Here is a 24,883-nt window from a genome sequence, read left to right as displayed (position 1 = left end):
AAAATGTCAAGTATCTAAGTATTTCTTTATGGAAAAATATAAGCACTATTTGTCTAGTATTTTTTCCCAAATTATAAAACAATACATGTTAAAATTGGAAAAATACAAACATTGTGAAGAAATAAACATTGTTAAATTTTGGTGTTTTTCTAACAGTTTTTATTCCATGCAAAAAATTAGTAACAAAATTGAGATCATATTTATATAAAAGGGTAAGTAATTACCTATAATAATAAAAATGCTATTGTTTTTGTTTTAAAAAAACATGCTTATTATAAAGAAAAAAAAGAAAAGCATAAGAAACAAAAGTTACTCCAAGAAATAAAACAATATTTTACACCCAGAAATAATCATTATTACCATTTGTGTCATCATTCCTAGCATTTCTCTATTCATATATGCAGATAGAGTGAAAGGAGGAAGAAAAAGAAAAAGAGAAAGGATTAAAAGATCAGAAGTAAATTAATCTATACATGCCATATTTAATATTTAAAATAGTATGTTTATTTTTATTTGAATTTATCAGAAGAAGGAAACAACCCAAGAAAAATTGCTTTCCTTCACTTATGCATGTACATTATCTAAAAACAGATATGTTGTCTTTTCATAATAGACAAGAAGAAAAGGCCATAAAAATGCTCCTAACTGGCACGAAGAGGAAAGGCATATTATTATTATGGAGAAATTATTTTAGTTGTATAATTTTACAAAAACATTTCAGTATTTGGAGCCACACTAGAAAGTGGTGCATATCAGAACATCTCACTCACTTCAATAGTTCCAGCTGTTCCTTAGGCATACGAAGTTTGGCCTGGAAAAAAAAAAAAAAAAAAGATAAATCATTCTGAATTCTGTGTATTCACATAGAGCTATTTTTTTCTTTGCTCAGAAAGGGGGAAGAAATCACACTTCAACTCTTGATAAACACTAAGTGCCGCTGGAACACAGGAGCACCCTCTAAGTTACCTGCTTCTTTCTCAGCCTCACTTGTACATAGTTACCACATTTGGAGAACAAGGAACACACAAATCTATTTAATAATGAGTTACATCCAACAGGAGCTCTAAGATGGGCACATCAGTTGCTATTTCTCAGGACTGTGAAAATATTAAACAGAATCTGGCAGAGAGGAAGGAAGGAGAAGGAGAGGAGAGTAGGATAGAGGGAGGGAATGGGAGAGGAGTAGGGGGGAACCTTGGCTGATTTGGAAAAGTCCAGGGAGCAGATGGTGACATCAGAGGGCCATGCTGAGTTCTTTGGTCTTGTCCCTGAACAAAGAGGGGGCCTCTCAATTGTAAATAAAAAAGGGATGTGAGTATTACTGCTTTGGGGTTAGACTAGCAATAACAATCAGAAAATCACAGACATTTATCTAACACCGATGAGGTGTCTGGTACAGATGTCCTCACCTACGACAGGGTGCTCAAACCAAAACACGACCATCAGGGGAAGACAACGTTGCCCTCTGGACACGATGTGTGGCTGGGGGGCTGCTGCGGAGGCCGTCAGTTAAAACGTAAACCCTAGAGAGACAGTAGGCGCCAGAATGCAGGCAGCACTGCAGGTCTACACTGTCCAGCTACTGCACATCCTGTTCCTCTGCCTGGAAGGGGGAAGGGCCTCGCCACCTCTTCCTCCCAGCGAGAAGACCTCGGGCCTTGGCCAGGCCGTACCTCTGTGCCTCTAAGCTCTTCCCACCATGTCTCTTCCAGGCGCTCCCACAGATGATGGTGGTTGGGTGCTCACATTTCAGAAGCCCCGGTGGTCTCTAGCCTGGGAGCATCCTGAAGCCCTGCACACCCACTCTACCTGTCTGTGCCCAGCATGAGACACGAACATACACACACACATACACGCACACACATGCATACTCACACGTGGACACAGCACCTATTCCAACATAGAATGGTTGGAGAAGGTTCACAGTGATATAAGGAGGGCAAAACATAGAGCCCTGGGGCACCAATAAAGGGTGCTGAAGCCAACACCAGGGTGGACAGGCTGGTGGGAGAGGGAGGAGAAGTGTGAAGGGCAGTCCCTTCCCAGGAGGAGTCTGGTGAAAATGATCCACAGCACCCATTGAGAAATGGCCTCTGTCATCCTTTGTGGAACTCTCCTGCCCTGACATATTTTACTGAGGTGGTTTATTATTGGTTAGGAGGGCAGTACCTTTAACTAGGTGCCAAGAAAATAATAATACAGATCAGAATGAAGAAATGATAAAGTCTGAAACACTGAGTTAGACTCATGGTATCTATTCCCTTGGGCTTAAACTTAAATCTTGGAGGATTCCAGTGGCAGTTTCCAGAATTCTGTCCCATCCGCATATTCCCCCTGCCAGGCTGGGAAGCCCACATGCAGATATTTAGGGATTCTGTCATTTTAGCAACAAAAGCTCACACAGCCCAACAAAAGCAACAAAAGCCCAACCCAGAACTCAAAGGGACCCCTGGGGCTGCCAGAATAAATGACTAAAAACTGGGTATCTTGATACAACAGAAATTCATTCTCTCACAATTCTGCAGGCCGGAAGTCAGAAATCAAAGTGTCCATAGGGCTGTGCTTTCTTCTGGTGGCCCTAGGGGAGATTCTGCTCCTTGTGTCTTCCAGCTTCTGGGGGCAGGAGGAGTTACTTGGCACAAGGCCACATTACTCCAGTCTCTGCCTCTGTCTTTATGTGGGCCCTGCCCTTCTCTGTGTCTCTCTGGGTGTCTTTTAAAGGGACCCTTGGATGTAGGGCTTATCAGGGTAATCCAGGGTGATTCCAGTTCAAGATCCTTAATTACATCTTCAAATATCCTTTTCCCAAATGAAAGTCATATTCAGAGGTTCTGGGGGTCAGGAAGTGGACATATCTCTTGAAGGGTCACCTTTCAACCTTCTATGGTGATCGTCAATATGTCCCATTGGTTCGCTGCGCCGAGAGTAGTCCACTGCACAAAGGAACGGATCATGAACGCTGTCATGTGATGTGTGATAGTGGAATGGAACACAGTATGGCACACAAAAGAACGTTACCTTGCTTTTTTTTTTTTTTTTCTGAACAATTTTATTTCTTATATGCTCTCCTCAACATTTTTCTTTTGACAGGGACATAATTTGGGAGCTTATTATGGGCAAGTAGAGATTTTCTTTCTAGTTTTTAAAATTCTGCTTGGGTGAGTTCTCTGTCAGTAGGGGCAACATTTTCAATTTGTTGCTTTTCTCTATTCTAGCTTTAAAAGAACATATAGGAAATACTCCTTAATTAATTTGCTGATAAATGATTTTGAGTTCCTTGAAAAATAAAATTTTCCACAATTCTTGAAACATTTTTATTTTGTTTCATTCCCAAAAGCATTTAGGAGGGTTCCACTAGCAGAATATATGTAGTATAAAAACACATACAAAAAAAAAGTAAGGTAATGAAAATGAAGGGAAAATAAGGATTGGAAAAGTGAGATAACAGAAGGATGGGGTTAGAACATACTCATGCCTTAAAAGCCTTGATGTTATTAGCTGTGGGCCATAAATTTGTTTCTGAACATCATAGCAGCCAAATGGAGGAGGGGAGAGATATAACCAAAATTTACAGCACACACACAATATAAACAAACAAACAAACAAACAAAAAGTATTGCAAGGGCTGCTTTGTGTACAGTTCATAATCACTCTGTAACACTCCTGATGATAAGATTGGGGAGTGCCTTAGGAACTTACCTAGAACATTCCTCCCTGTAGGCTGTCAGCCTTAAAACAAAGTCAAGCAAAGTCTCATAGAATGTTAGGATGTTCCGAGTATTTGTGAAGATGACATAGCCATCTTCAAGGGATATTGAAGGGATATTGAAGCATATCAAGGGATATTGCTTTCTGCAACAAAACTCCTAATAAAACCTGTGTGCCCAATCTTAATCCTAATGGATTAAGGGAGGATCTGGCTGCATGTGCTATCAACTGAGCAGATGCAGGATTTACAGCCTCCTGAGAAATTAGGGAGTCAGGTAAAGGTGGGAAAAGAAATAGCTGTGGGCAGAGCCATAGTTTCATCTGTGGTTTTTTTTTTTTTCTTCAGATAATGTTGACTGAGACCCAAAGTTTTATACCTTAGAACACAACACTAGTAATTTGAACTGGGAAAAATTCAATAAAGTGTTAACAAATGTTTCACGTGGCCATTAAAAGTTTTTTTTTTTTCTTCAACAAAATCCCATAAAACACTCAATTTTGAATCATATAACTTTCAGGTGAATTATAGGATATAATAGTTGCAGGCTGTTCCCCTGGGTAAATAATTAAACTGCTAAATATAGGTTTTTGGATATAAACCAATTAAATGTTGGAGTAAGTAATTTGAAATCATTGGTCTTGAACTCTTTGCTGTGATTGCCATGGTTTGAATGGTTATGTCCCTTCCCAAATTCCTGTTGAAACTTAATCCCCTCTTGCTATTATCAAGAGGGATTAGTGCCCTTATTAAAGGAATCAAGCAATCTAGTTTAGGGCCCTTTGGCCCTTTCACCTTCTGCTATGTAAGAACACAGCAAGAAGATCCTCAGTAAGCACAGAAAGCTTGTGCCTTGACCTTGGACTTCCCAGCTCTGGAACTGTGAGAAATAAATTTTTGTTCTTTATAAATTACTCAGTCCGTGGCATTTACTATAGCAGCACAAATGGAGTAAGACAGCACAGATGATTCTGCAGTCACTGAGGCCACACGGCATGTGACAACACAATTTCGTCCTCAGTGCAGCAGCAAGTAAAGTCTGTGTCTGGACGGCAGGCCCAGCAGGCAAAGTCTAGGTTGGAATTTCAGCTCTGAATTTGCAGCCGTGTGACCTCGGGCTGCTTTTCTTCACTGTTCTATCCAGCTTCCTAATCCTTAAATGGATTTAGTACTGCTCTTTTTAGGATCATTTTAAGGGTCATTTTAAAGATAAAGTGAAATATGTACTTAGTGTGCTTCGGGTCACTTTTGATGCTTAACTATTACTATTTTCCTGTTCTCCATGGTAGGAGGTGGGGAGGCATAGCCATCATTTTGCAAAGCAGTATCAAGTCATCAAGATTCAATATAAAAAATTGAATATTTTCTGTCTAGGAATATTTTTCTTCTAGGAATTTATCCTAAGTAAATAATCAAGGATAGGTGAAATGATTTAAGCACAGGATATTTATGTTTACAATATTAAAAAATTAGAAACAATCCAATTGTTCAGAAATAAGTATTGATTGAATATATTATTCATTAGATATTAGTCAGCCATAAAATGGTGTTGTAAAATAATATCTAAAAACAAGAAAACATGTTTAAAATATGTTGTTATTAAGTGAATAAAAGCAAGCCACCAAATACCATCTATTGCATGTAGCTTGAGATTTATAAAGAGCTCATATAAAAATAATTCACTATCAGTCTCAAGTGGTTTCTCATAGAGCTTTTGCTCGTGTGAAAACCAGGGCAACTATGGTCAAAGATAAATGAACATAGTTAAACCTCAAGCTCATGAAAACTATTGTCCTTAGAAACACAACCTTAAAAAATTTTTAAGGAACTCTTGAGTATGCTGGTCAGCCTAAAATTGGGAGGTAGAAAGAAAGGATGCTTTTTGAAAATGTGATAGACAATACTGTCAAATCATTCATTCATTTATGCAGATATTTATTAAGCCTCCATGCACCTGGGTACTGTTCTATCTTCTAGACAAGCTTCCTGCTCACTAAATTTTAGCAAAAAGTGGAGAAGGTAGGAAAATAGCTGGCAAAGAAGTCAGTGCATGTCTAAAGTAAAGTAGAGATAACATTACAATTCACCTCTACCTGGGTGTTGTCACAGAAACCTGTCTCAGGGGGTAACATTTAAGCTGGCTGGAATTTCATAAAGGAATTGCCTCTGCAGTGATCTGTAGCAAAATATTGTGGGCAGAGGGGTCACCCAATGTTAAGGCTGTAACAGAACCTGCCAGAGAAACCTATGAACTTATTAGCCAGCATTCTCCAGATAGACAAAACCAAGCTGATGTATAATACATATATAGAGAGATTTATTTTAAGGAATTGGTTTATATGATTGTAGGGGCTGGCAAGTCTGAAATCTGCACGGAAGGCTGGAAGGCTGGCCAGAAAGGGAAGAATTGATGTTGCAGCTCGAGTCTGAAGGCTATCTGGAGGCAGAATTTCTTCTTCCTTGGGGGATCTCAGTCTTTACTCTTAAGACTTTATCTGATTGAATGAAGCCTACCCATACTATACTGTGGAGGGTAATTGCCTTTCCTTAAAGTGTATGGATTTATGCCTTTGGACTCTAGGACAAGGTATAAAAAAGGCCAATGATTTACACATTAATCATTCCTACTATATATCTTCACAGCAACATCTAGCCTGGTGTTTGGCCAAACATCTGGGCACCATGGCAGTGTTAGAGCAACACTGTCCATCCTCCATGCTCATCTATGTTTTTCTGGTGATGAGCTAACTATCCAGGCCCAGCTCCCATAGACCTGGTCCTAGTCTTTGATGTGAGGACCCCGTAGTGTAGGAGCTATCTCAGGCTGAGGAGCTATCCCAGGTGGGGTTTCTATAGGACTCTCAGGTCTGAGGGCTCACAGGCTTTCAATATATGCATCGTGAGCAGCATCTTTGAGCTTGACAGCAATTCCAGGTGTCAATCTATGAACCTCAAGGGGAAGTTTCCTTGTGGACTACTGCAAGGGCAATACAAGTACAATCTCCTCCCTGTTAGGGACTCCATGTGGCAAGACACATTGGAATGAGGCAGTTTCTGCAGGAAGTGAGCAGAGGATTTCAGAGCCACTGAGGGAGCAGACCATGAAGTATGAATCAGATCAGATAGATCCAAGGCCACTGGCTGGGGTCACTAGAGTTACTATGGGTTAAGAAGGTCAACACATAGGTGGAGACAGGTCTGTCCATATTCCCACAGAGCAGTGGTGACCTGGCCATGGCTACAGCCATCTTCCTCCCTCTGTCTTCTGAGGTCCAAACATAGAATTGACAAGGGTCAGTCTGGAATGCTAGAGAGGCAGACACGGTGGTGGACCAGAGTTTCTCCTGGGGAGCCTGCAGGGATCAGAGGCTGTGGAGAATTTTTAGGGCTTCTTAGCCATAAACCACTGTCTTAGTCCATTCTCTGCTGCTATAACAGAATACACAGACTGAGCAACTTATAAAGAGCAGGAGTTTATTTGGCTCACAGTTCTGAAGGCTGGGAAGTCTATGAGCATGGTGCCAGCATATGGCGAGGGTCATACCATGGTGGCAGGGCAAACAAGCATGAGAGACAGAGAAAGAAACGGGGCCTAACTTGCCCTTTTATCAGGAGCCCACTCTTTAGATAACTAACCCACCACCATGTTAACTGCATTAATCCATTCTCCCTTAAATGTCCCACTTCTTAAAGGTTCTACCTCTCAACATTGTTACAATGGCAATTAAATTTCAACCTGAGTTTTGGTAGGGACATTCAAACCATATCAACCACTTAATAGAATTTCATTTCCTATAATATTTTCATTAGATATTCTCCTACAAAACAAAGATAACATATTGTAAGTTGAACTAGCCTGTTAAATTTTAAATGAGTGACACACAAAATGACTTAACAAACATCACCTGATAATTATAAATCCTTGAACCATATTCTGCAAGTATAGCATATACTTGTCTGGATTTTTGAGGAAACTCTATTTCTTTAAGCCACTGATGACTTCGAAGTCCTGTTAAAGATAAGACCAACTCTGATTAAAAAGTTTATCTGGAAACATTTATAAAATACATGTATTAATAGGAATTTTTCTAAGCATAGAGAATATATGAGCTCTTAAAAAGAATATCAGATCCTTGGCTGACATCATAGAAAATGGTGGAATAGGGCACTCAAAGAATCAGTCCTACAGAGAAATCACCTAAGCTGGCAAAGACTGACAGAATCAACTTATTTGGAACTCTAGAATCTAATGCAAAACCTACAGCAGAGAACTGAAGGGTTGCTAGTTTTTGGTAAGAGAGCACTGTGGCATTTTTATTTACCTTCCTACTGTCTTCCCTTTCCCAACACAGTGGGGACAACTTTAGGGGCAGCAGTTCACATTCCTGTCAGCTAATACAAACCTTGTTCTTAAAATACTGTGGTCATGAGTTTTGACCCAACCCATGGTTCCCTGAGTGGCTGGCACAGAAGCTGACTTTTGTTTTATTTCACCCTTTGGACTGGCATGGCTTTCTGGCAATAATTGTTGAAAGAGTTAAAAAAAAACATAGATTGCCCATGCCCACCTGGGACAAGGAACAGTGGATTAGGGAAGCAGCAGACAAATGCAAAAGCCCAGGAAGGAGGCACTTTCTTATAGGAAAAAGAGTTCAGAAAGACTGCTGCATATACCAGAGAAGAGAGACTGCAATGTGCATGTCCAGGACATATAAAAAAAAATTCAGTTTGCAAAAATAGTTTGAAAAAGTTACGAAACAAATAACAAAGCAGCAAGTCCTAGGGAAGGGGAAATCTGATTTCCAGGTTTACCACATTATAATATGTAAATGTCCAATTTACAACACAAATTACAAGACACACAATGAAATAGCAAAGTATGGCCCATTCAAAAGGAAAAAAGAAAAGAAAACAGCCTTGAGGAAGTTCAGACATTGGACTTACTAAACAAAATATTTAAATTAACATATGATCAAAAACAAAAGGAAACCATGGACAAAGAGCTAAAGGAACCCAGGAAAATGATGTATGAATAAAATGAGAATATTAATTAAGATAAATTATGAAAGAAACTAAATGTAAATTCTGAAGCTGAAAAAGAAATAACTAAAATAAAAAATTCACTAGAGGGGCTCAAAAGTAGGTTTGAGCAGGCAGAAGAAAAAAATCAGTGAACTTGGCCGGGCGCTGTGGCTCACGCCTGTAATCCTAGCTCTTGGGAGGCCGAGGCGGGCGTATTGCTCAAGGTCAGGAGTTCAAAACCAGCCTGAGCAAGAGCGAGACCCCGTCTCTACTATAAATAGAAAGAAATTAATTGGCCAACTGATATATATATAAAAAATTAGCCGGGCATGGTGGCACATGCCTGTAGTCCCAGCTACCCGGGAGGCTGAGACAGAAGGATCACTCGAGCCCAGGAGTTTGAGGTTGCTGTGAGCTAGGACGCCACGGCACTCACTCTAGCCTGGGCAACAAAGCGAGACTCTGTCTCAAAAAAAAAAAAAAAAAAAATCAGTGAACTTGCACAGGACTGCAGCAATAGAGACTGAGGAACAGAAAACAAGAAAGAAAGAAAAGTGAACATAGCCTAAGAGACCTGTGGGACACCATCAAGTGGATCTACATATGCATGTGGCAGTCCCAGAAAGAAGAGATAGAGAGAAAAGGGCAGAGAGAATATTTGAAGAAATAACGTCTGAAAATTCCCCAAATTTGATAAAAAGCATGAATATACATATCCAAGAAGCTCAACAAACTTCAAGTAGGACAAACTTAAAATGATCCACACTGAAATCCATTATAATCAAACTGTCAAAAGACAAAGACACAGAAAGAATCTTGAAAGCATCAAGAAAGAAATGCCTTGTCATGTACAAGGAATCCTCCATACGATTATCACTTGATTTCTCATCAGAAAAGACGGAAGCCAGAAGACAGTGGGATGACATATTTTAAGTGCTGGGGGAAAAATTCTATATCCAACAAAACTATTCTTCCAAATAAAGGAAAAATTAAGACAAGCCAAGATAAACAAAAGCTGAGGGATTCTGTAGACCAGCCCTACAGGAAACGCTAAAGAGAGTTCTTCAGGCTGAAGTGAAAGGATATTAGAAAGTAACTCAATGCCATATGAAGAATCATGATCCCCCCAAAAGTATCTATATAGGTAAATATATAACAAAAGCCAGTAGTATTGTGGTTTTGGTGTGTAATGCTTTTTTTATTTCCTATATAATTTAAAAGACAAACGTATAAAGTATAATTATAGATCTATGTTAATGAGTACACAGTGTGTAAAGATGTCATTTTTGACAACATAATGAAGGACAGAGCTGTATAGGAGCAGAGTATTTGTATGCTATTGAAGCTAATTTGGTATCAATTCAAACTATATAAATTTAGGGTGTTAGTTGTAATCCCTATGCTACCTGCTAGGAAAATACCTTAAAAATACACAAAATGAAATAAAGGAGAATTAAAAACAGTACACCACAACAAATTAACTAAACATAAAAGAAAGCAGTAATGGAAGAAATGAGGAACAAAAAAATGTATAAGACAGATTAAAAAAAATAGAAAATAAGCAGAAGTAAACCCTTCCTAACAGTAATTTATTTAAATGTGAATGGATTAAACTTTCCAATCAAAAGGCAGATACTAGGATAATGATTTAAAAACATGATCCAACTATACGCTACTTACAGATTCACTTTAGAGCCAAAAGTGCAAACGTTGCTGAAAGGAATTAAGAAGACCTAATTAAATGGAAAGAGAACCCATTCTCATGGATTGGAAGAGTTACTATTGTCAAGATGGCAATACTACCCAAAGCAATCTATAGATTCAAAGAAATACCTATTTTAAAAATCCCTATCTCAATAGTGTGATACTGGCATAATGACAGACATATAGACCAATGGGATAGAAGATTCAGAAATAAATTCATACACCTATGCTCACTTAAGTTTTGGCAAGAGTGCCAAAAGAGTATTCGAAGATTCCTATGGGGGAAAGAATAATCTTTTCAACAAATGGGACAACTAGATATCCACATACAGAAAAAAAAAAAAAAGAAGAAAGAAAAAAAGGAAAGAAAGGAAGGGAAGGGAAGGGAAGAGGGAGGAGGGAGGAAGGAAGGAAAGAAGGAAGAAATTGAATGCTTACCTTTCATCATACCCAAAAATGAACTAAAAATTGTTCAATGACCTAAATATAAGAGCTAAAACCACAAAACTCTTAGAATAAAACAGTATACATTTTCATGACTTAGGATTTGGCCATGGATTCTTTGATATGGCACCATCAAAATTAAATTATACTTTTATATATTAAAGGACATTATAAAGAAGGTACAAAGACAATCTACAGATTAAAAGAAAATATTTTCAAGTCTTATATATGAGAAGGGTCTAGTATCTAGAGTTTATAAGGAACTCTTACAACTCAACAACAAAAAGACAAATAGCCTAGTGAAGAAATGAGCAAAAGACTTGAATAGATATTTCTCTAAGGAACATATACAAGTGGTCAATAAACACATAAAAAATGCTTGATATAATTAGTCATTAGAGAAAGAAAAACTACAATGAAGTACAACGTTAAATTCACCAGGATGGCTGTAATGGAGGAAAAGAAAAGAAAAAACAACAAATGTTAGCAGGGGTATGGAGAAATTGGACTCCTCATATGCTGCTCATGGGAATGTAAAATGGTGCAGCCACTGTGGAAAACAGTTTCGTGGCTTCTCTTCAGAGATTTGACTACTAGGTATATACTCAAAAGAATTGAAAACAGATGTTCAAACAAACATATGTACACATGTTCATAGTATCACTATTCACAATAGCCAAAAGGTGGAAACACTTCAAATGTCCATCAGTGACTTAGGACTTGGCCTAAGTCCTAAGTCCTTTATCAGTGGATAAAGAGATAAACAAAATGTGGTATATACATACAATGCAATATTATCTAGCTTCAAAAAGGAATAAAGGACTGATACATGCTACAACATGAATGAACTTTGAAAACATGCTAAGTAAAAGAAGCCAGAAGAGAAAAGTCACACATTGCATGATTCCATTTATATGACATATTCAGTATAAGTAAACCCACAGAGATAGAATGCAGATTATTTGTTGCCATGGTCTTGGGAGGAGGCAAATGGAGAGCCACCGCTTGATGGGTATGAGGTTTCCTTTGGAGGTGATAAAAATATTTAGGAACTATACAAAGGCAGTGATTGCACAACATTGTGAATGCACTAAATGCCACTAAAAGGTCCACTTGAAATGGTTAGTTTTACATTATGTGAATTTCACTTCAATAGAGAAAAAAAATCAGAATCATTTAATACCACTGAAATAATTCACATATCAGTGGTGTCTAAAATGGATCTGGCACATTTGTTGTAAGCTTAAACTTGGGAAATACAAAGAAGCAGTTGCATCCACTGTAAAGATGTGTGTGTGTGTGTGTGTGTGTGTGTGTGTGTGTGTGTGTCTTAAAAGATTTCAAGGGAATATGGGGTATAATTTACAGAATGAGACAGATCCTGAACACAAATATTAACAGTTCCACTGCCCACGCTGTGCACTCCTGATGAAAGCACTGGAGTGGAGACTAAGAAGAACAGGTATGAGTCATTGCACACAGGCCTGGGGTAGGTGCCAGGAGGAAATTTCATCCACAGGGGGCAGCAAGAGGGGCCAGCAGCAGCGAGGTGGGCAAGGCCAGCAGAGGGTAATTCCAAGGTCAACAGAAGATGAAGACAGCTGGGAAACAGAGCAAGCCAAATAATGTGTAGTTCTCATTAGAAACCGGAGTATTCAGAGTCTAGTCTGGAGGTTCACTGAGCTGGAATGGGCACTCCCTGCCCACCAGCTGCAGCTAACGGATGGAGCAGGCCTGAGCTTGGGCTGGTGCAGGGTCAGGGTAAATCAGCAGTTCAGGAAAACTTGTGCAGTCATAAAGAAGTAGTGCTTAGAATACTGCCATGTTATAGAATATGATTTCATGCCAATAACTGGGTGATTTCCCTGATTTCAACGGGAACTCCATGCCTCAAGTTGTCAATATATTAAAGAGCAATTTTTCAGTGTGACAGGGTTGTGGCACTGCTTAGTCAGACAGTATGACACTGCTTAGTCAGAAATTTCTCCTGCACGTTTAGCAATAATTTACTTGAGAACAGTGTGATGAGCAAGAGTCTTTGGTTGTCAAAATTTCCCAAGCTGAGTCACTCAAATTTAGAAAAGGTGAAGTGTATAATGTGTTTGCAATAAATATATTAAGGGTTCTTAACTTTTAAGCAACTTCTGTTTTAAACCAAAATTCTAAGAGAGAAAAGCACTTTCTAAATTTTCCATAAAACAGCTTATATTATTTTTATAATCAGAAGTAAAAGATGCTTTGGGAATGTGCAGGTTACCTCTAACACTTTCTGTGGCATTTATTTATAAATATGAGTCATTCCACTGAGATCTCTCTCACCAGGCAAACATATCTTGTGGAATGCCTTTCAGGATCATTATTTAGTAAGAAAGACTTACCTACGACAAGAAAAGTCAATGAAAGTATTATACTTAGGACAATCTTCCGTGATTGAATTCCCCTAAAAAGAATAAAAAAAGAATGGATTAATAAAATGTGGTATATGTATACCATGGAGTACTATTCAGCTCTAAGAAACAATGGTGATATAGCACATCTTATATTTTCCTGGTTAGAGCTGGAACCCATACTACTAAGTGAAGTATCCCAAGAATGGAAAAACAAGCACCACATATATTCACCAGCAAACTGGTATTAACTGAGTAGCACCTAAGTGGACACATAGGTGCTACAGTAATAGGGTATTGGGCAGGGGGGAGGGGGGAGGGGGCGGGTATATACATACATAATGAGTGAGATGTGCACCATCTGGGGGATGGTCATGCTGGAAACTCAGACTTGTGGGGGGAGGGGGGAAAGGGCATTTATCGAAACCTTAAAATCTGTACCCCCATAATATGCCAAATTAAAAAAACAAAAAGAAAAAAAAGAATTTAATAATGTCATACATAACTATTACCCTTCAATTTGGGCTTTATACTGGCCCCCTACATTCAAGTCAACAAACTTGCTTGTGTTCATTCTTGCATATTCTAGGTTGAATCTGTGAAGTAATTTAATTCCTAATCCATTGTTTTTGAAATTGAGAGAAGATAGTTTTCACCATGGTGTGTACATACATACATTCATATCCCTCACTCACATACACATAACTGTATGCTACTATATATCCACTTATATTCTTTAAATGCTTACAAGAAGAAAACAAAGGCAATTTCCTAGAGGTCTCAAATGTAAAATGAGCTAAAAAGAAAGAAAGAAGGAAAGAAAGAAAAGAAAGGGAAGGGAAGGGGAGGGGAGGGAAGGGAAGGGAGGGGAGGGGAGGGGAGGGGAGGGGAGGGAAGGGAAGGGAAGGGAAGGGAAGACAGGCAAGAAGGAAGGAAGGAAGGAAGGAAGGAAGGAAGGAAGGAAGGAAGGAAGGAAGGAAGGAAGGAAGGAAGGAAGGAAGGAAGGAAGGGTGGGTCAGGCTCTGATTTTATAGAAATTAGATATTAAGCTAAAAATAATTAACAATTATCTGATTAAATTATTTAAAGTCATCATAACCCTTTTCTCACTTCGTGTTGAAGTATAGCATGCACGCAGAAAGGGCACAAATCATTACTGTACAGCCCAAAGACCCTTCACAGAATGAGCATATCCATGCAGCCACACCCAGACTAGAAACAGACTATCCTCATTGCTGTGGAAAAAAATTGTTATTCCCTCAATTTCATATGCTAAAGCCCTGCCCTCAATGTGATTGTATTTGGGCATGGGGTCTTTAGGAGCTAGTAAGGTTAAATGAGGTCATAAAAGTGGGGCCCTAAACTAATAGGATTTGTGTCCTTATAAAAACAGGAAGAGGCCGGGCGCTGTGGCTCACGCCTGTAATCCTAGCTCTTGGGAGGCCGAGGCGGGCGGATTGCTCAAGGTCAGGAGTTCAAAACCAGCCTGAGCAAGAGCGAGACCCCGTCTCTACTATAAATAGAAAGAAATTAATTGGCCAACTGATATATATATAAAAAATTAGCCGGGCATGGTGGCGCATGCCTGTAGTCCCAGCTACCTGGGAGGCTGAGGCAGAAGGATCACTCGAGCCCAGGAGTTTGAGGTTGCTGTGAGCTAGGCTGACGCCACGGCACTCACTCTAGCCTGGGCAACAAAGTGAGACTCTGTCTCAAAAAAAAAAAAAAAAAAAAAACAGGAAGAGAGCACAGAGTTCTTTTCTCTGTCTGTGTTTGCACTCAGAAGAAAGGTCACATGAGGACACAGCGAGAAGGTGTCTGTCTGCAAGCCAGGAAGAGAGCCCTCGCCTGTTTGAATCAGCAGGAACCTTGATCTTGGACTTCCCACCCTCCAAACCTGTGAGAACGAGTTTCTATTACTGAAGCCTGTGGTATTTTTTTACTGCAGTCCTAGCAAATGAATATACTCAGTCCATCAGAAGCACCTCTTTTGCCCCCATTTGATCTTATATCCACCACTAAAGGTAACTGCTCTCCTGAGTTCTATTCCCATCAACTTGGCTTGCCTGGTTTTGTGTAAATGGAACGATGTGTATATGTGCTCTATCTGTCTGCCTTCTGTTCTCGGCATTGCATTCGTGAAAGTTATCTGTGCTACTGCGTGTGGTTGAGGTTCATTTATTCTCATGACTGTATAGTATTCCATTGTGTGAATATACCACATGGGTATCTATCCTAATATTGGTGGGTCTTTGGGGCCATGCTAAACAATGCTGTGAGAAAGAAATATTCTTTTAAGCAATGCCACTAGGAACATTCTTGTACATGGTTTTTGATGAAAAAATGTATGTATTTTATTTAGCTATAGTGCCAAGAGAAGTGCTAGGTCATAGGGTATGTGCATATTCATTTTTCAGTACCTTCTGTTAAACCATTTTATAATACAAAGTGGTTGTATTTATAACCTTTTTCACTCCCAACATTTTAGAAAGCTTTAAAAGGAAAAAAAGGCTAAAATAGTTTAATTGAGCTAAGGCAGAAGGCTGTAAGCCTCTGGACTTCTCGACAAAGTATTACAAGTTGAAAAACTGAAAGTTTCTACTTGGTAAGACGTAAGAGAAACTGCATGAAGATGGATCACTCATTAGTTGCAGATAGCAACTTGCTGCAGCCCTGGGTGTATAGTTTAGGAAAGGGGAGCAGAGCTGGGCTCAGAATTTCAAGTCACTTTAGCAATTTGGCCTTTGATTTTCCACCTGTTGTTTCTGACCTAGTTTCCATCAACTGAAAGGCACAATTTCCTGCTCTGGGTCTATAAAGAATTGCTAAGAAGGTAACCTTAAGCCTGAAAGTAATTTACTTTATATTTAGACATGTGTATTTATTTAAATTTTGCTCCTTCTTTAAAATTATGTTCAACTGTCAATAAATAGATTTTTTTGTATTAATTTTTTCAAGTTAGTTGACCATGTGATGTACAAATTCACTCTCTCACTGTTCTGCTCTTGAGTTGCAATGTCAGTTGGGCCTTATAAAACTGTAGCCTGAACACTGTAGGGAGTCTGAGGGTGAGCCACCCAATTTCCCCAAAACAGAATCTTTGAGTAGCTTATCTCCCCTGCATAAGGCAATCATGCTTATTGGCTATTCAGGGTCATGAGACCATGCAAAATGCAATTAAGGAGTTGTTTAACTCTCTTCTTAACTCTCTTCCCTTCAGGGAAGTGTACTCAGAAGTGTATTCCCCCCACCTTAAATATTATGGTAGGGGGTCCACTTTTGAAAGACAGTGATTCAAATGTCAATTATGGCCCAGAAGAGCCCTCCTAGTGGGCTGAATTAAATGAAAATCACCACATCACATATTTACCAAAGATTAATTCACTTTTTACTAAAAAGCCCGGCTGCCAGGCTTTGCTTTGCAAAACTCTTTTATGCCTTCACCCAGCTGGTGGGATTCTGCCATTTGGGGTGAGTACGATTTGTTATCTATTGTGATTTTCCAATTCTGCTCTTCTTGTACTAATACCTTTGTAGCATTTCTTTTATTTTTATTGACAATTTTGTTCCTGTGCAAGTGCTTCATTGATACTGATAGGCTGGTTATTTCATTACTTTCAGTTTTCCTTTTCCCAGCAGGCAGCAAATAGGAGAGGTAAATAGGTCTTGGGTCTTTGGCCAACCCAAGGAGCAGGGGCTCCCCTCTCCCATCTCCTTACAGGTCATTTCCACATTTGTTCTCACTAGAGGAAACACGGTTATTAGCTCAAAGTTTTTATCTACTAACAGACTCTAGTCAATTCTCACCCAAGGATGTGATAAATGCCATTCTGCGTCCAGAGTCCTAAGCCAGAGATAACCTCTGCATACCACCAAGACTGCACAAGCCAGCCCATGGACAAAAAAGTGAATTAGCTATAAGGTTTCAAGTTTCTGATGCTGAGATTTATTCTTTTTTTTAAAAAATGGCTTCTATTTCTTTGTCCTTGTCCCTAGTCCTCTGACATTAATCTAAATACCATTAACATGGAAGGGAAACAGTGGCTGTGATCAAGAGAAAACTTCTGAGGAAACCATTTGGAAGTGATTTTCTCTAAAAAGGAGGAAAGCATTTGGCATTTGTTGGGTTATTTCCCAGGCAAACAAGGCACGAGTGACAGATACATCACATATAACCTAAGATCTTAGGCACCTCATTCTGCAAGATTACCTACCTGTTTGCATCAGGGTTTTCGTGCTCTGATAGCAAAACATTACCGATAGCGCTACTGCTAGCTTCTTCAGAGCGACCTCTGAAAAACCTGTCAGCCCTTCTCGCCTTTGTTCTTCCACTCATGTTCCCCCACCAGGTCACAAACCGCTGGTAGAATGAAGAACACCATTCGCTTTCTCCTTCCTATGTTATGAAAAGCATGAAGCTATACACATCGTGGTTTTTAAATCGGCTTCCTTTTATGTCTTCTGACTTCACAGATGCTTCTCCTTCCAGGGGGAAACTGGGAGTGAGCAAATTTTGAAAGGCTTCTGAGTCTTCTGTTGCATCACGCTCTGTGACACCTCACAATACAGACGGCAGCGATGCCCCAGCCGGGTGGTGGACACGCATCTGCCTTTTGCTTCAAATGCCCTATTTTTCCATATTTCAAACCAGCTCAATAGCACAACCCCATGTACCTCTTTCTTTACTATAGCAAATTTGGATGTTTTGCTGTGTTTGCTTCAGTACTTTAAAATATATATATCAGAAATACAATGGCAGACCCCAAAATATTTACCAGTCCCACTTTTCTCCTTTATTTTCCACAGATAACTAGAACCTAAAAGTTCTTCAGAGCGACCTCTAAAAACCTGGCAGCCCTTCTTGGCTCCATTCCTATGTATGTTTTGAGTTTTTACTATATAAATAGGCATCCATAAATAATATATTGTTTTCATGGTTAAAACATAAAATCAATGATATGCCACTCTCAGTTTTCTTACATTATCTACCTTGAAAGATTCACTCTAGCTCACTCATTTTAACTGCTCTATGGTATTTTGTTATATTACACCACAATCCATTTGTCCTTTCTTCTGTAGATATATACTTAGGTTGTTTTCAGTTTTGCAGCAACACATATTATCAATGCATATTATTGTACACATGTTGCAAGGTTTTTCTAAGCATATACTGAGAAATGGTATTGCTAGATGGAATGATGAGCTAGTCTATTTGGTTATAAAAGTCTAGGGTGACGGTTATTTTAATCTTGGCACTTTGGAAATAACAATTCTACGATATTGTGGAGTTGATTGTTGTTGAAAATTCTATAATTCTAAAATTTTTTTTGGCAATTTCTCTAGTAGTTGTTAAGATTGTCTGTTTATTCACAATGTTTTCCAGTTTTATTTTGATATACATAGTTTTGGTATTAGTTTTTATTTTTCCTCATTTATACTCAGAGGGCCTTTTCTATTTGAGTACTGACATGTTTTTTCAATTCTGAGCTATATTTTCAGGCATCAGGTCTTCAAAGATTGCTTCTCCGCCATTGCCTCTATTTTCTTATAAGGATCTACTTACTGATGGTTGTCTATTCCTGTTAATTTATTCCCCATATGGTTCAACTGCTCATTTGTATTTATTTTTGCTCTTTTCTCTTTTACTTGTGCTGCTTTTAGGGTCTATTTGTAAGTGCTTTCTCCAGTTTACTAATTTCCTCTTTGCTGCTAAAAGTCTAGATCTATCCCAAGAAATCCCAAGATTTCTGCTTTTTAACCTAGTGATCCAAAATTCAATAGAGACAAAATGGTTTGGAGAAAATATTTCCTTTCTACTCCACTTCTGCCTTCTAGCTATTGGTTCCCCTTTCTCCTAGCATCCATGCTACCATTTTCTATTATTAATATTTCCTTTCAAAGATCTGATATGCATGTGTAATATATGACATTGTATTATATATAATATTATATATATTCATCTCTTCACATTGTTTAAATGGTAACTTCTGCATCTTGCTTTTTTCACTAAAAATGTATCTTGGAAGTTTTTCTGATTTAGTTAGAGGTGATTTTTCTTATACATCCATGCTTAAATAATGTTTCACTGGATGAATGTGCCATACCTGTTTATCCTGTCTCATATTGAGAGGCATTTTGATATTAAAAACAATGTACAATAAATAACCTTGTACTTAAGTTGCTCTGTATATGTGTGAGTATGTTTGTAAGGCTATATACTCACAGGCGGAACTACTGGCTCAAAGTCTACATGTATTTGCCTAGAAATAAACCCACTCATACACAGTCAATTAATCTTTGACAAGTTTGCCAGGAATACAGAAAGGGAAAAGGATACTGTAGTCTCTTCAATAAATGGTTCTGAGGAAACTAGATATCCACATGCAAATTTGATTCATCTTACACCATACACAAACATTAATTTGAAATGGATAAAAGACTTAACCATAAGATCTAAAACCATAAAATTTCTAGAAGAAAACAGGAAAAAAAGCTCCCTGACATTGGTCTTCGCAATGATATTTTTGATATGACATCAAAATCACAGGCAACAAAAGCAAAAATAAATCAGCAGAACCATATCAAAGTAAAAGGCTTCTGCATCACAAAGGAGACAATCGACAAAATGAAAATATAACCCACAAAATGGGAGAAAATATTTACAAACCATATATCTGATAAGGGGTTAATATCCATAATATGTAAGGAACTCAGAACCGAACAGCAAAAAAACAACTCAATCAAAACATAAGCAAAGGTCCTAAATAGACATTTTTCTAAAGAAGGCATACAAATAGCCAACAGGTATATGAAACAGATGCTCAACATCACTACTTATCAGGGAAATGCAAATCAAAACTACAATGAGATATCACCTCTTATCTGTTAGGCTGGCTATTATCAAAAAGATAAGACATAAACCTTGGTAAGGATGTGGAGAAAAGGTAACTCTTGTTGATGGGATGTATATTGGTACAGTCATTGTAAAAAACAGTATAAAAATTTCTCAAAACACTAAAAATGGAACTACTATATGATTCAGCAATCCCACTTCTGGGCATGTTAGGGCCCAGGGCCCATAGATAGCCAATAACCAGCTGTTAGCTTCTGTATTATGCTTGCTTGCTTGCTTAGTAGAGTGGGAAATTTTCAGTTGACCCTTATCTGACTCTGCACCTCCCATCTCACCTCTGCTAGGGTAATAAGTTTAGAAACTAAGGAGAAGGGCGGTGGTGCATGGCACAACTGCCCACAAGATATAACCACTAGTCCAGGGTCGAAATGTCCTGGACCCCTGAGGCGCCTGACATGCTTTATGTACCTAGTGAAATGCGCTCGGGCTTAGATCACAGGATGCAGGATGTACCTCCACTAAGATTAATGTTGTTGTCTGTAATTAGGACACTTCAGAGGATTCCCCTCGGCTGAATCTTAGCTGCAGCCGGTGACTCCTACAAAACCCATTTCAAGGCTCCAACCTCCCCTCCATTGTGCTAAAACAAGATAAAAATGTTAAGATTAATGCTTTCTCTCGCTTCTGTAAGAGTGCTTGCTAATTAGATTTTTAGAGTGTGTTTTTTTGCCTTTAAAAGGGGGCTGTTTTTCCATTCTCATCACTACTTTCTGTGCCTGCCCCTCTGCAGGACAGGAGTAGTCCTGGCCAGTAAATAAAGACTCACAATTTGGCCCAATTCAGTTTCTAAGGTGGTCTTTTCTCGCACTTTGGACTATAACAGGTATATATCCAGAGGAAATTAAATCAATATATTGAAGAGATACCTGCACTCCCATGTTCACTGCAGCATTATTCACAATAGCCAAGCTATGAAAAAAACCTAAATGTTCATTGATGGATGAATGGATAAAGAAAATGTGATTTATACACACACAGAGGAATATACTTCAGTCATAAAAAGTAGAAAATCGCAACATTTGTGACAACATGAATGAAACCAGAGATATTTTGCTAAGTGAAATAAGCCAGGCACAGACAAATACTGTATGCTTTCACTTATACGTGGGATCTAAAAAGTCAAATTTATAGAAGCAGAGAGTAGAATGGTAGTTGCCAGTCACTGAGTGTTGAGTAGAGGTGGGAGTGGGGAGATGTTGGTCTAAAGGTACAAAGTTTCAGTTACAAAAGCAATAAATTCTGGGGATCTAATGTACAGCATGACTATAGTTAACAATACTGTATTGTATACTTGACATTTGCTGAGAGAGATCTCAGGTGTTCTCATCACACTCACACACACACACACACAAAGGATAACTGTGAGGTGACAAACATTAATTAGCTTGATTGTGGCAATCATTTTGCAATGTATACATAAATCAACATGTAAAAGTTAAATATATACAATTTTTACTTGTCAATTATACCTCAATAAAGTTGGAAAAAATTAAAATGTGCCATTTTTTTGTGATAAATTTTGACCAAAGAAAAAGGCCATTATTGTTTTAACACAGTGCACTCTAGACTTAAAGAAATCTAATCTCTCTCCTGGCTATAGGGATGATGACCTTGTTTTTCCAAGTAGGCTGAAATCCTAAATTGCTACATAATATTGAAATACATAAATATATGTCAAAAAGGAAGAGTTTATCTTTAAATTATTTAGATTGTAATCAAAAAGAAAACACAAAATTTAAAAATTCCTCTGGTTTGTGAAACCCTGGTATAATCATACGCTGCATCATCTAGAGGCAAAGACTGAGTCCCCTGGGAGGAGTGGTAGGGAGGGGAACTGGACCAATGCCTTCATTACCTGCAACAGGTCACAGGACAGACAAAAGTGGAGACATGGAAAAGCATTAAAGGAACAAGTGTCTTGGAAGTTTAAACCAGCTTCAGTCAACAACAATGGTAAACCAACAGAGAGCAGGCAGGAATAAAAGGTAAGAGGGCTTTGCAAAACTGGAATTTGTGCTCAAACACAGTTTTTCCTCTTCTCCAAATGCTCATAAACATAAGTTATCTATCTATATATATCTACAAGTAAAGCTGAGTAAAATTGGACATGGAGTGAGACTATACATGAGAGAATGTTAGATCCTTCTAAATACTGAGGGCCATCATGTGATAGAAAGACCATTATGTGATAAACCATAGGAAATAAAGACATTGAGATATTCTCATTATAAATAGAATGCTCTTGTGTCATGTTTTCATTTGTATGGCACCATTACCTAGATGCTTATTTGATCTGACATCTGTAAATACTTGTAATTTCCATCATACTTAAAAAGTCAAAACTTTCTTCTGAGGAGTGATTACTCTTCGTTATCATTTAACTTATGATTTCAGCTAGTAAGGGGGGTTGTCAGCTTGGGTGAATGCTGTAGTCTTCTATTAACCCAACTGAGAAATAGAAAGATACTCTTTAGTCATGACAGTTCCAGTTATTATGCTCAACTATTAAAAAATCTTGACTATACAATCTCCTAGCTACATCAGTGATTCCCAACCTCTCTGGCACCAGGGACTGATTTCATGGAAGACAATTTTTGCATGGACTGAGGGTAGGGGATGATTCAAGCACATTACATTTATTGTGCACTTTATTTCTATTATTACGTTATCACTTGCCACTCACTGACAGGGTTTTGATATCAGTGTGCGATCAATTGGTTTATTGTGGTCTCTGTGCAGTCAAACCTCTCTGCTAATGATAATCTGTATTTGCAGCCACTTCCCAGTGCTAGGATCACCACCTCAGCTCCACCTTAGATCATAAGGTAGTAGATTCTCATAAGGAGCATGCAACCTAGATCCCTCACATGCGCAGTTTACAGTACTGTTTGAGCTCCTATGAGTTTCTAATGCTGCTGCTAATCTGACAGGAGGCGGAGCTTATGCAGTGATGTGAGCAATGGGAGTGGTGGAGCGGCTATAAATACAGATGAAGCTTCACCAGCTCACCTGCTGCTCACCTCCTGCTGTGCAGCCTGGTTCCTAACAGGCCACCAACTGGTACTGGTCCACAGCCTGGGGGGTGGGGACCACAGAGCTAGATGATGCTGTGACTTAACACAAATGGAAGCACTTGTGTTTGGTGATAACCTAAGTGCCTCTGTATACAGTGCAACAAACATTTGGCGTTGCAGCCTGAAGTCTTGATATATGATTGGGCTAGCTAAAGATCCTTAGAATTCATCATAATAGCATATTAGAGCTGGATAGATCACTGAGTTAGGGTTAATTCCTGTCACGAAACTTATTTTCTCTTTACCCAATTCCTATATTACCTATCTTCTGCTAGATTTCTAAGGCTATGCTTGTGTAACAGAAACAACTTCTTGTTTAGCTCAAGTTGTCAAATATCCACCATTATCAAAAAGTCTTTATTTTTAAAAATTTTTCTGCAACAGAAAACCAAGGCTACTTACTGTTGTTTTAGTGATTGGAATAATAGGATTTCTTTGAATGTTCTCTGTAATAGTCTATCCCTGCTCTAACTCTCACAAGGGGTTAACACTGGCTAATTATCTCCATTGTTTGGCCAGGGTGGTATGGATCTTTCTGAATAACAAGAGTGTCTGTCTCCTACTGAACTGTGCCATACCTGTTGTTGCCTATTGGCTTCACCAAGCATATGCCAGATGGATAATCTCTATTCTCGTGAATCACAATTAATAATATAATCATTGTCTTTTCCATAGATTCTAAATCCAGGCAAGCCAAAAGTCCGCATTTAAGCCAGGTGTTTGGAAATCTAAACACTATTCCACAGAAATATGGTTAAGAGCTTTTTGAAAACATCTATGAACTTGCAAGACAGAAATATTCCTGAAAAATAAGATATGAGGAAGAATGTTTACATGATAATGTCACTATTGATACACAATTGGCAGAAATGTCTATTTGATGAATTTCCCCAAGTACCTATTAGTCTCTTATTAATGCACTAACACATTGCCACAGTAGAAAAAAAATTTTTCCCCTAGGGCCAGTGTTTTATTACGAAAATAGAATAAAAACTTCAAAAACAAAACAATCCTTTCTAATTTAATGAAAAATGTGTTATTTTTTATTGTTTTCTGTGCGTTAGTTATATGTAATTCACATGGCGCTAGTGTAAAAAAAATCCATTTTTACACTGTACGCCAAATGAGTTGTAGGTGACTCACGACATACTTACTGAATTTGGGAGAACTGAGTCGTCATATACTTCAGGAGGCCCCGGGCTCAAAACTAGCGTGAGTTAAATACAACTCACATGGCAGTGAATGTGTAAAACAGATGAGAGACTTACGAGCAAATTTGTCTAAAATTAAGCATTCCTTTACTAAGTGAATCCTTTCACTCCTGCATCTGCTTAGTAAAATCATATTTTCAGATATTTCGTGCTTTTTTCGTTTAAGGTGGGACTATACCGGCTTGGAAACGTGGCGAAGCGTGTCCCTAGCTTTGCGGACCGCTCTGCAGGAACCACGTTCCCGGAGGCGGCGGCACGAGGAGGCCCAGGCCCGGCCCGGCCCCGCCCCGCGCGCCCCGCCGCGGCGAGGCCGCCCGCCCGGCTCAGGGCGGTTGACCGGCAGCGCCCGCGCTCTGCTCCGGCCTGATTGGCCGACTGCAGTTCCCCTGGCGGCCTCTACTGGCTGCTGGCGCTCCCGCCGC

General features: G+C 38.8%; 1 protein-coding gene across 3 annotated transcripts in view; it reads right to left on the bottom strand.

The window, feature by feature from the left end:
- SUN3 (Sad1 and UNC84 domain containing 3) overlaps positions 1 to 24,883 on the bottom strand; it is a 42,659-nt gene that overhangs the window by 17,237 nt on the left and 539 nt on the right. The window contains exons 1-4 of one of the 3 annotated variants that reach the window (XM_012735976.3): positions 24,640 to 24,820; positions 13,255 to 13,316; positions 7,612 to 7,715; positions 771 to 811 (exon numbers count right to left, since the gene is read on the bottom strand). In XM_012735976.3, the coding sequence (XP_012591430.2) occupies positions 771 to 799 (29 nt within the window). In that variant the 5' untranslated portion in view covers positions 800 to 811; positions 7,612 to 7,715; positions 13,255 to 13,316; positions 24,640 to 24,820. Of the gene's footprint in view, positions 1 to 770; positions 812 to 7,611; positions 7,716 to 13,254; positions 13,317 to 17,477; positions 17,793 to 24,639; positions 24,821 to 24,883 lie in introns of those variants that run through there. The other 2 variants (XM_012735975.3, XM_012735974.3) reach the window with 2 other exon arrangements.

Source organism: Microcebus murinus, chromosome 9, assembly GCF_040939455.1.
Source record: "Microcebus murinus isolate Inina chromosome 9, M.murinus_Inina_mat1.0, whole genome shotgun sequence".
Classification (NCBI taxonomy): domain Eukaryota; kingdom Metazoa; phylum Chordata; class Mammalia; order Primates; family Cheirogaleidae; genus Microcebus; species Microcebus murinus.
Note: the sequence above shows the minus strand (reverse complement) of the source record. Positions and strands in the feature narration are given on the sequence as shown.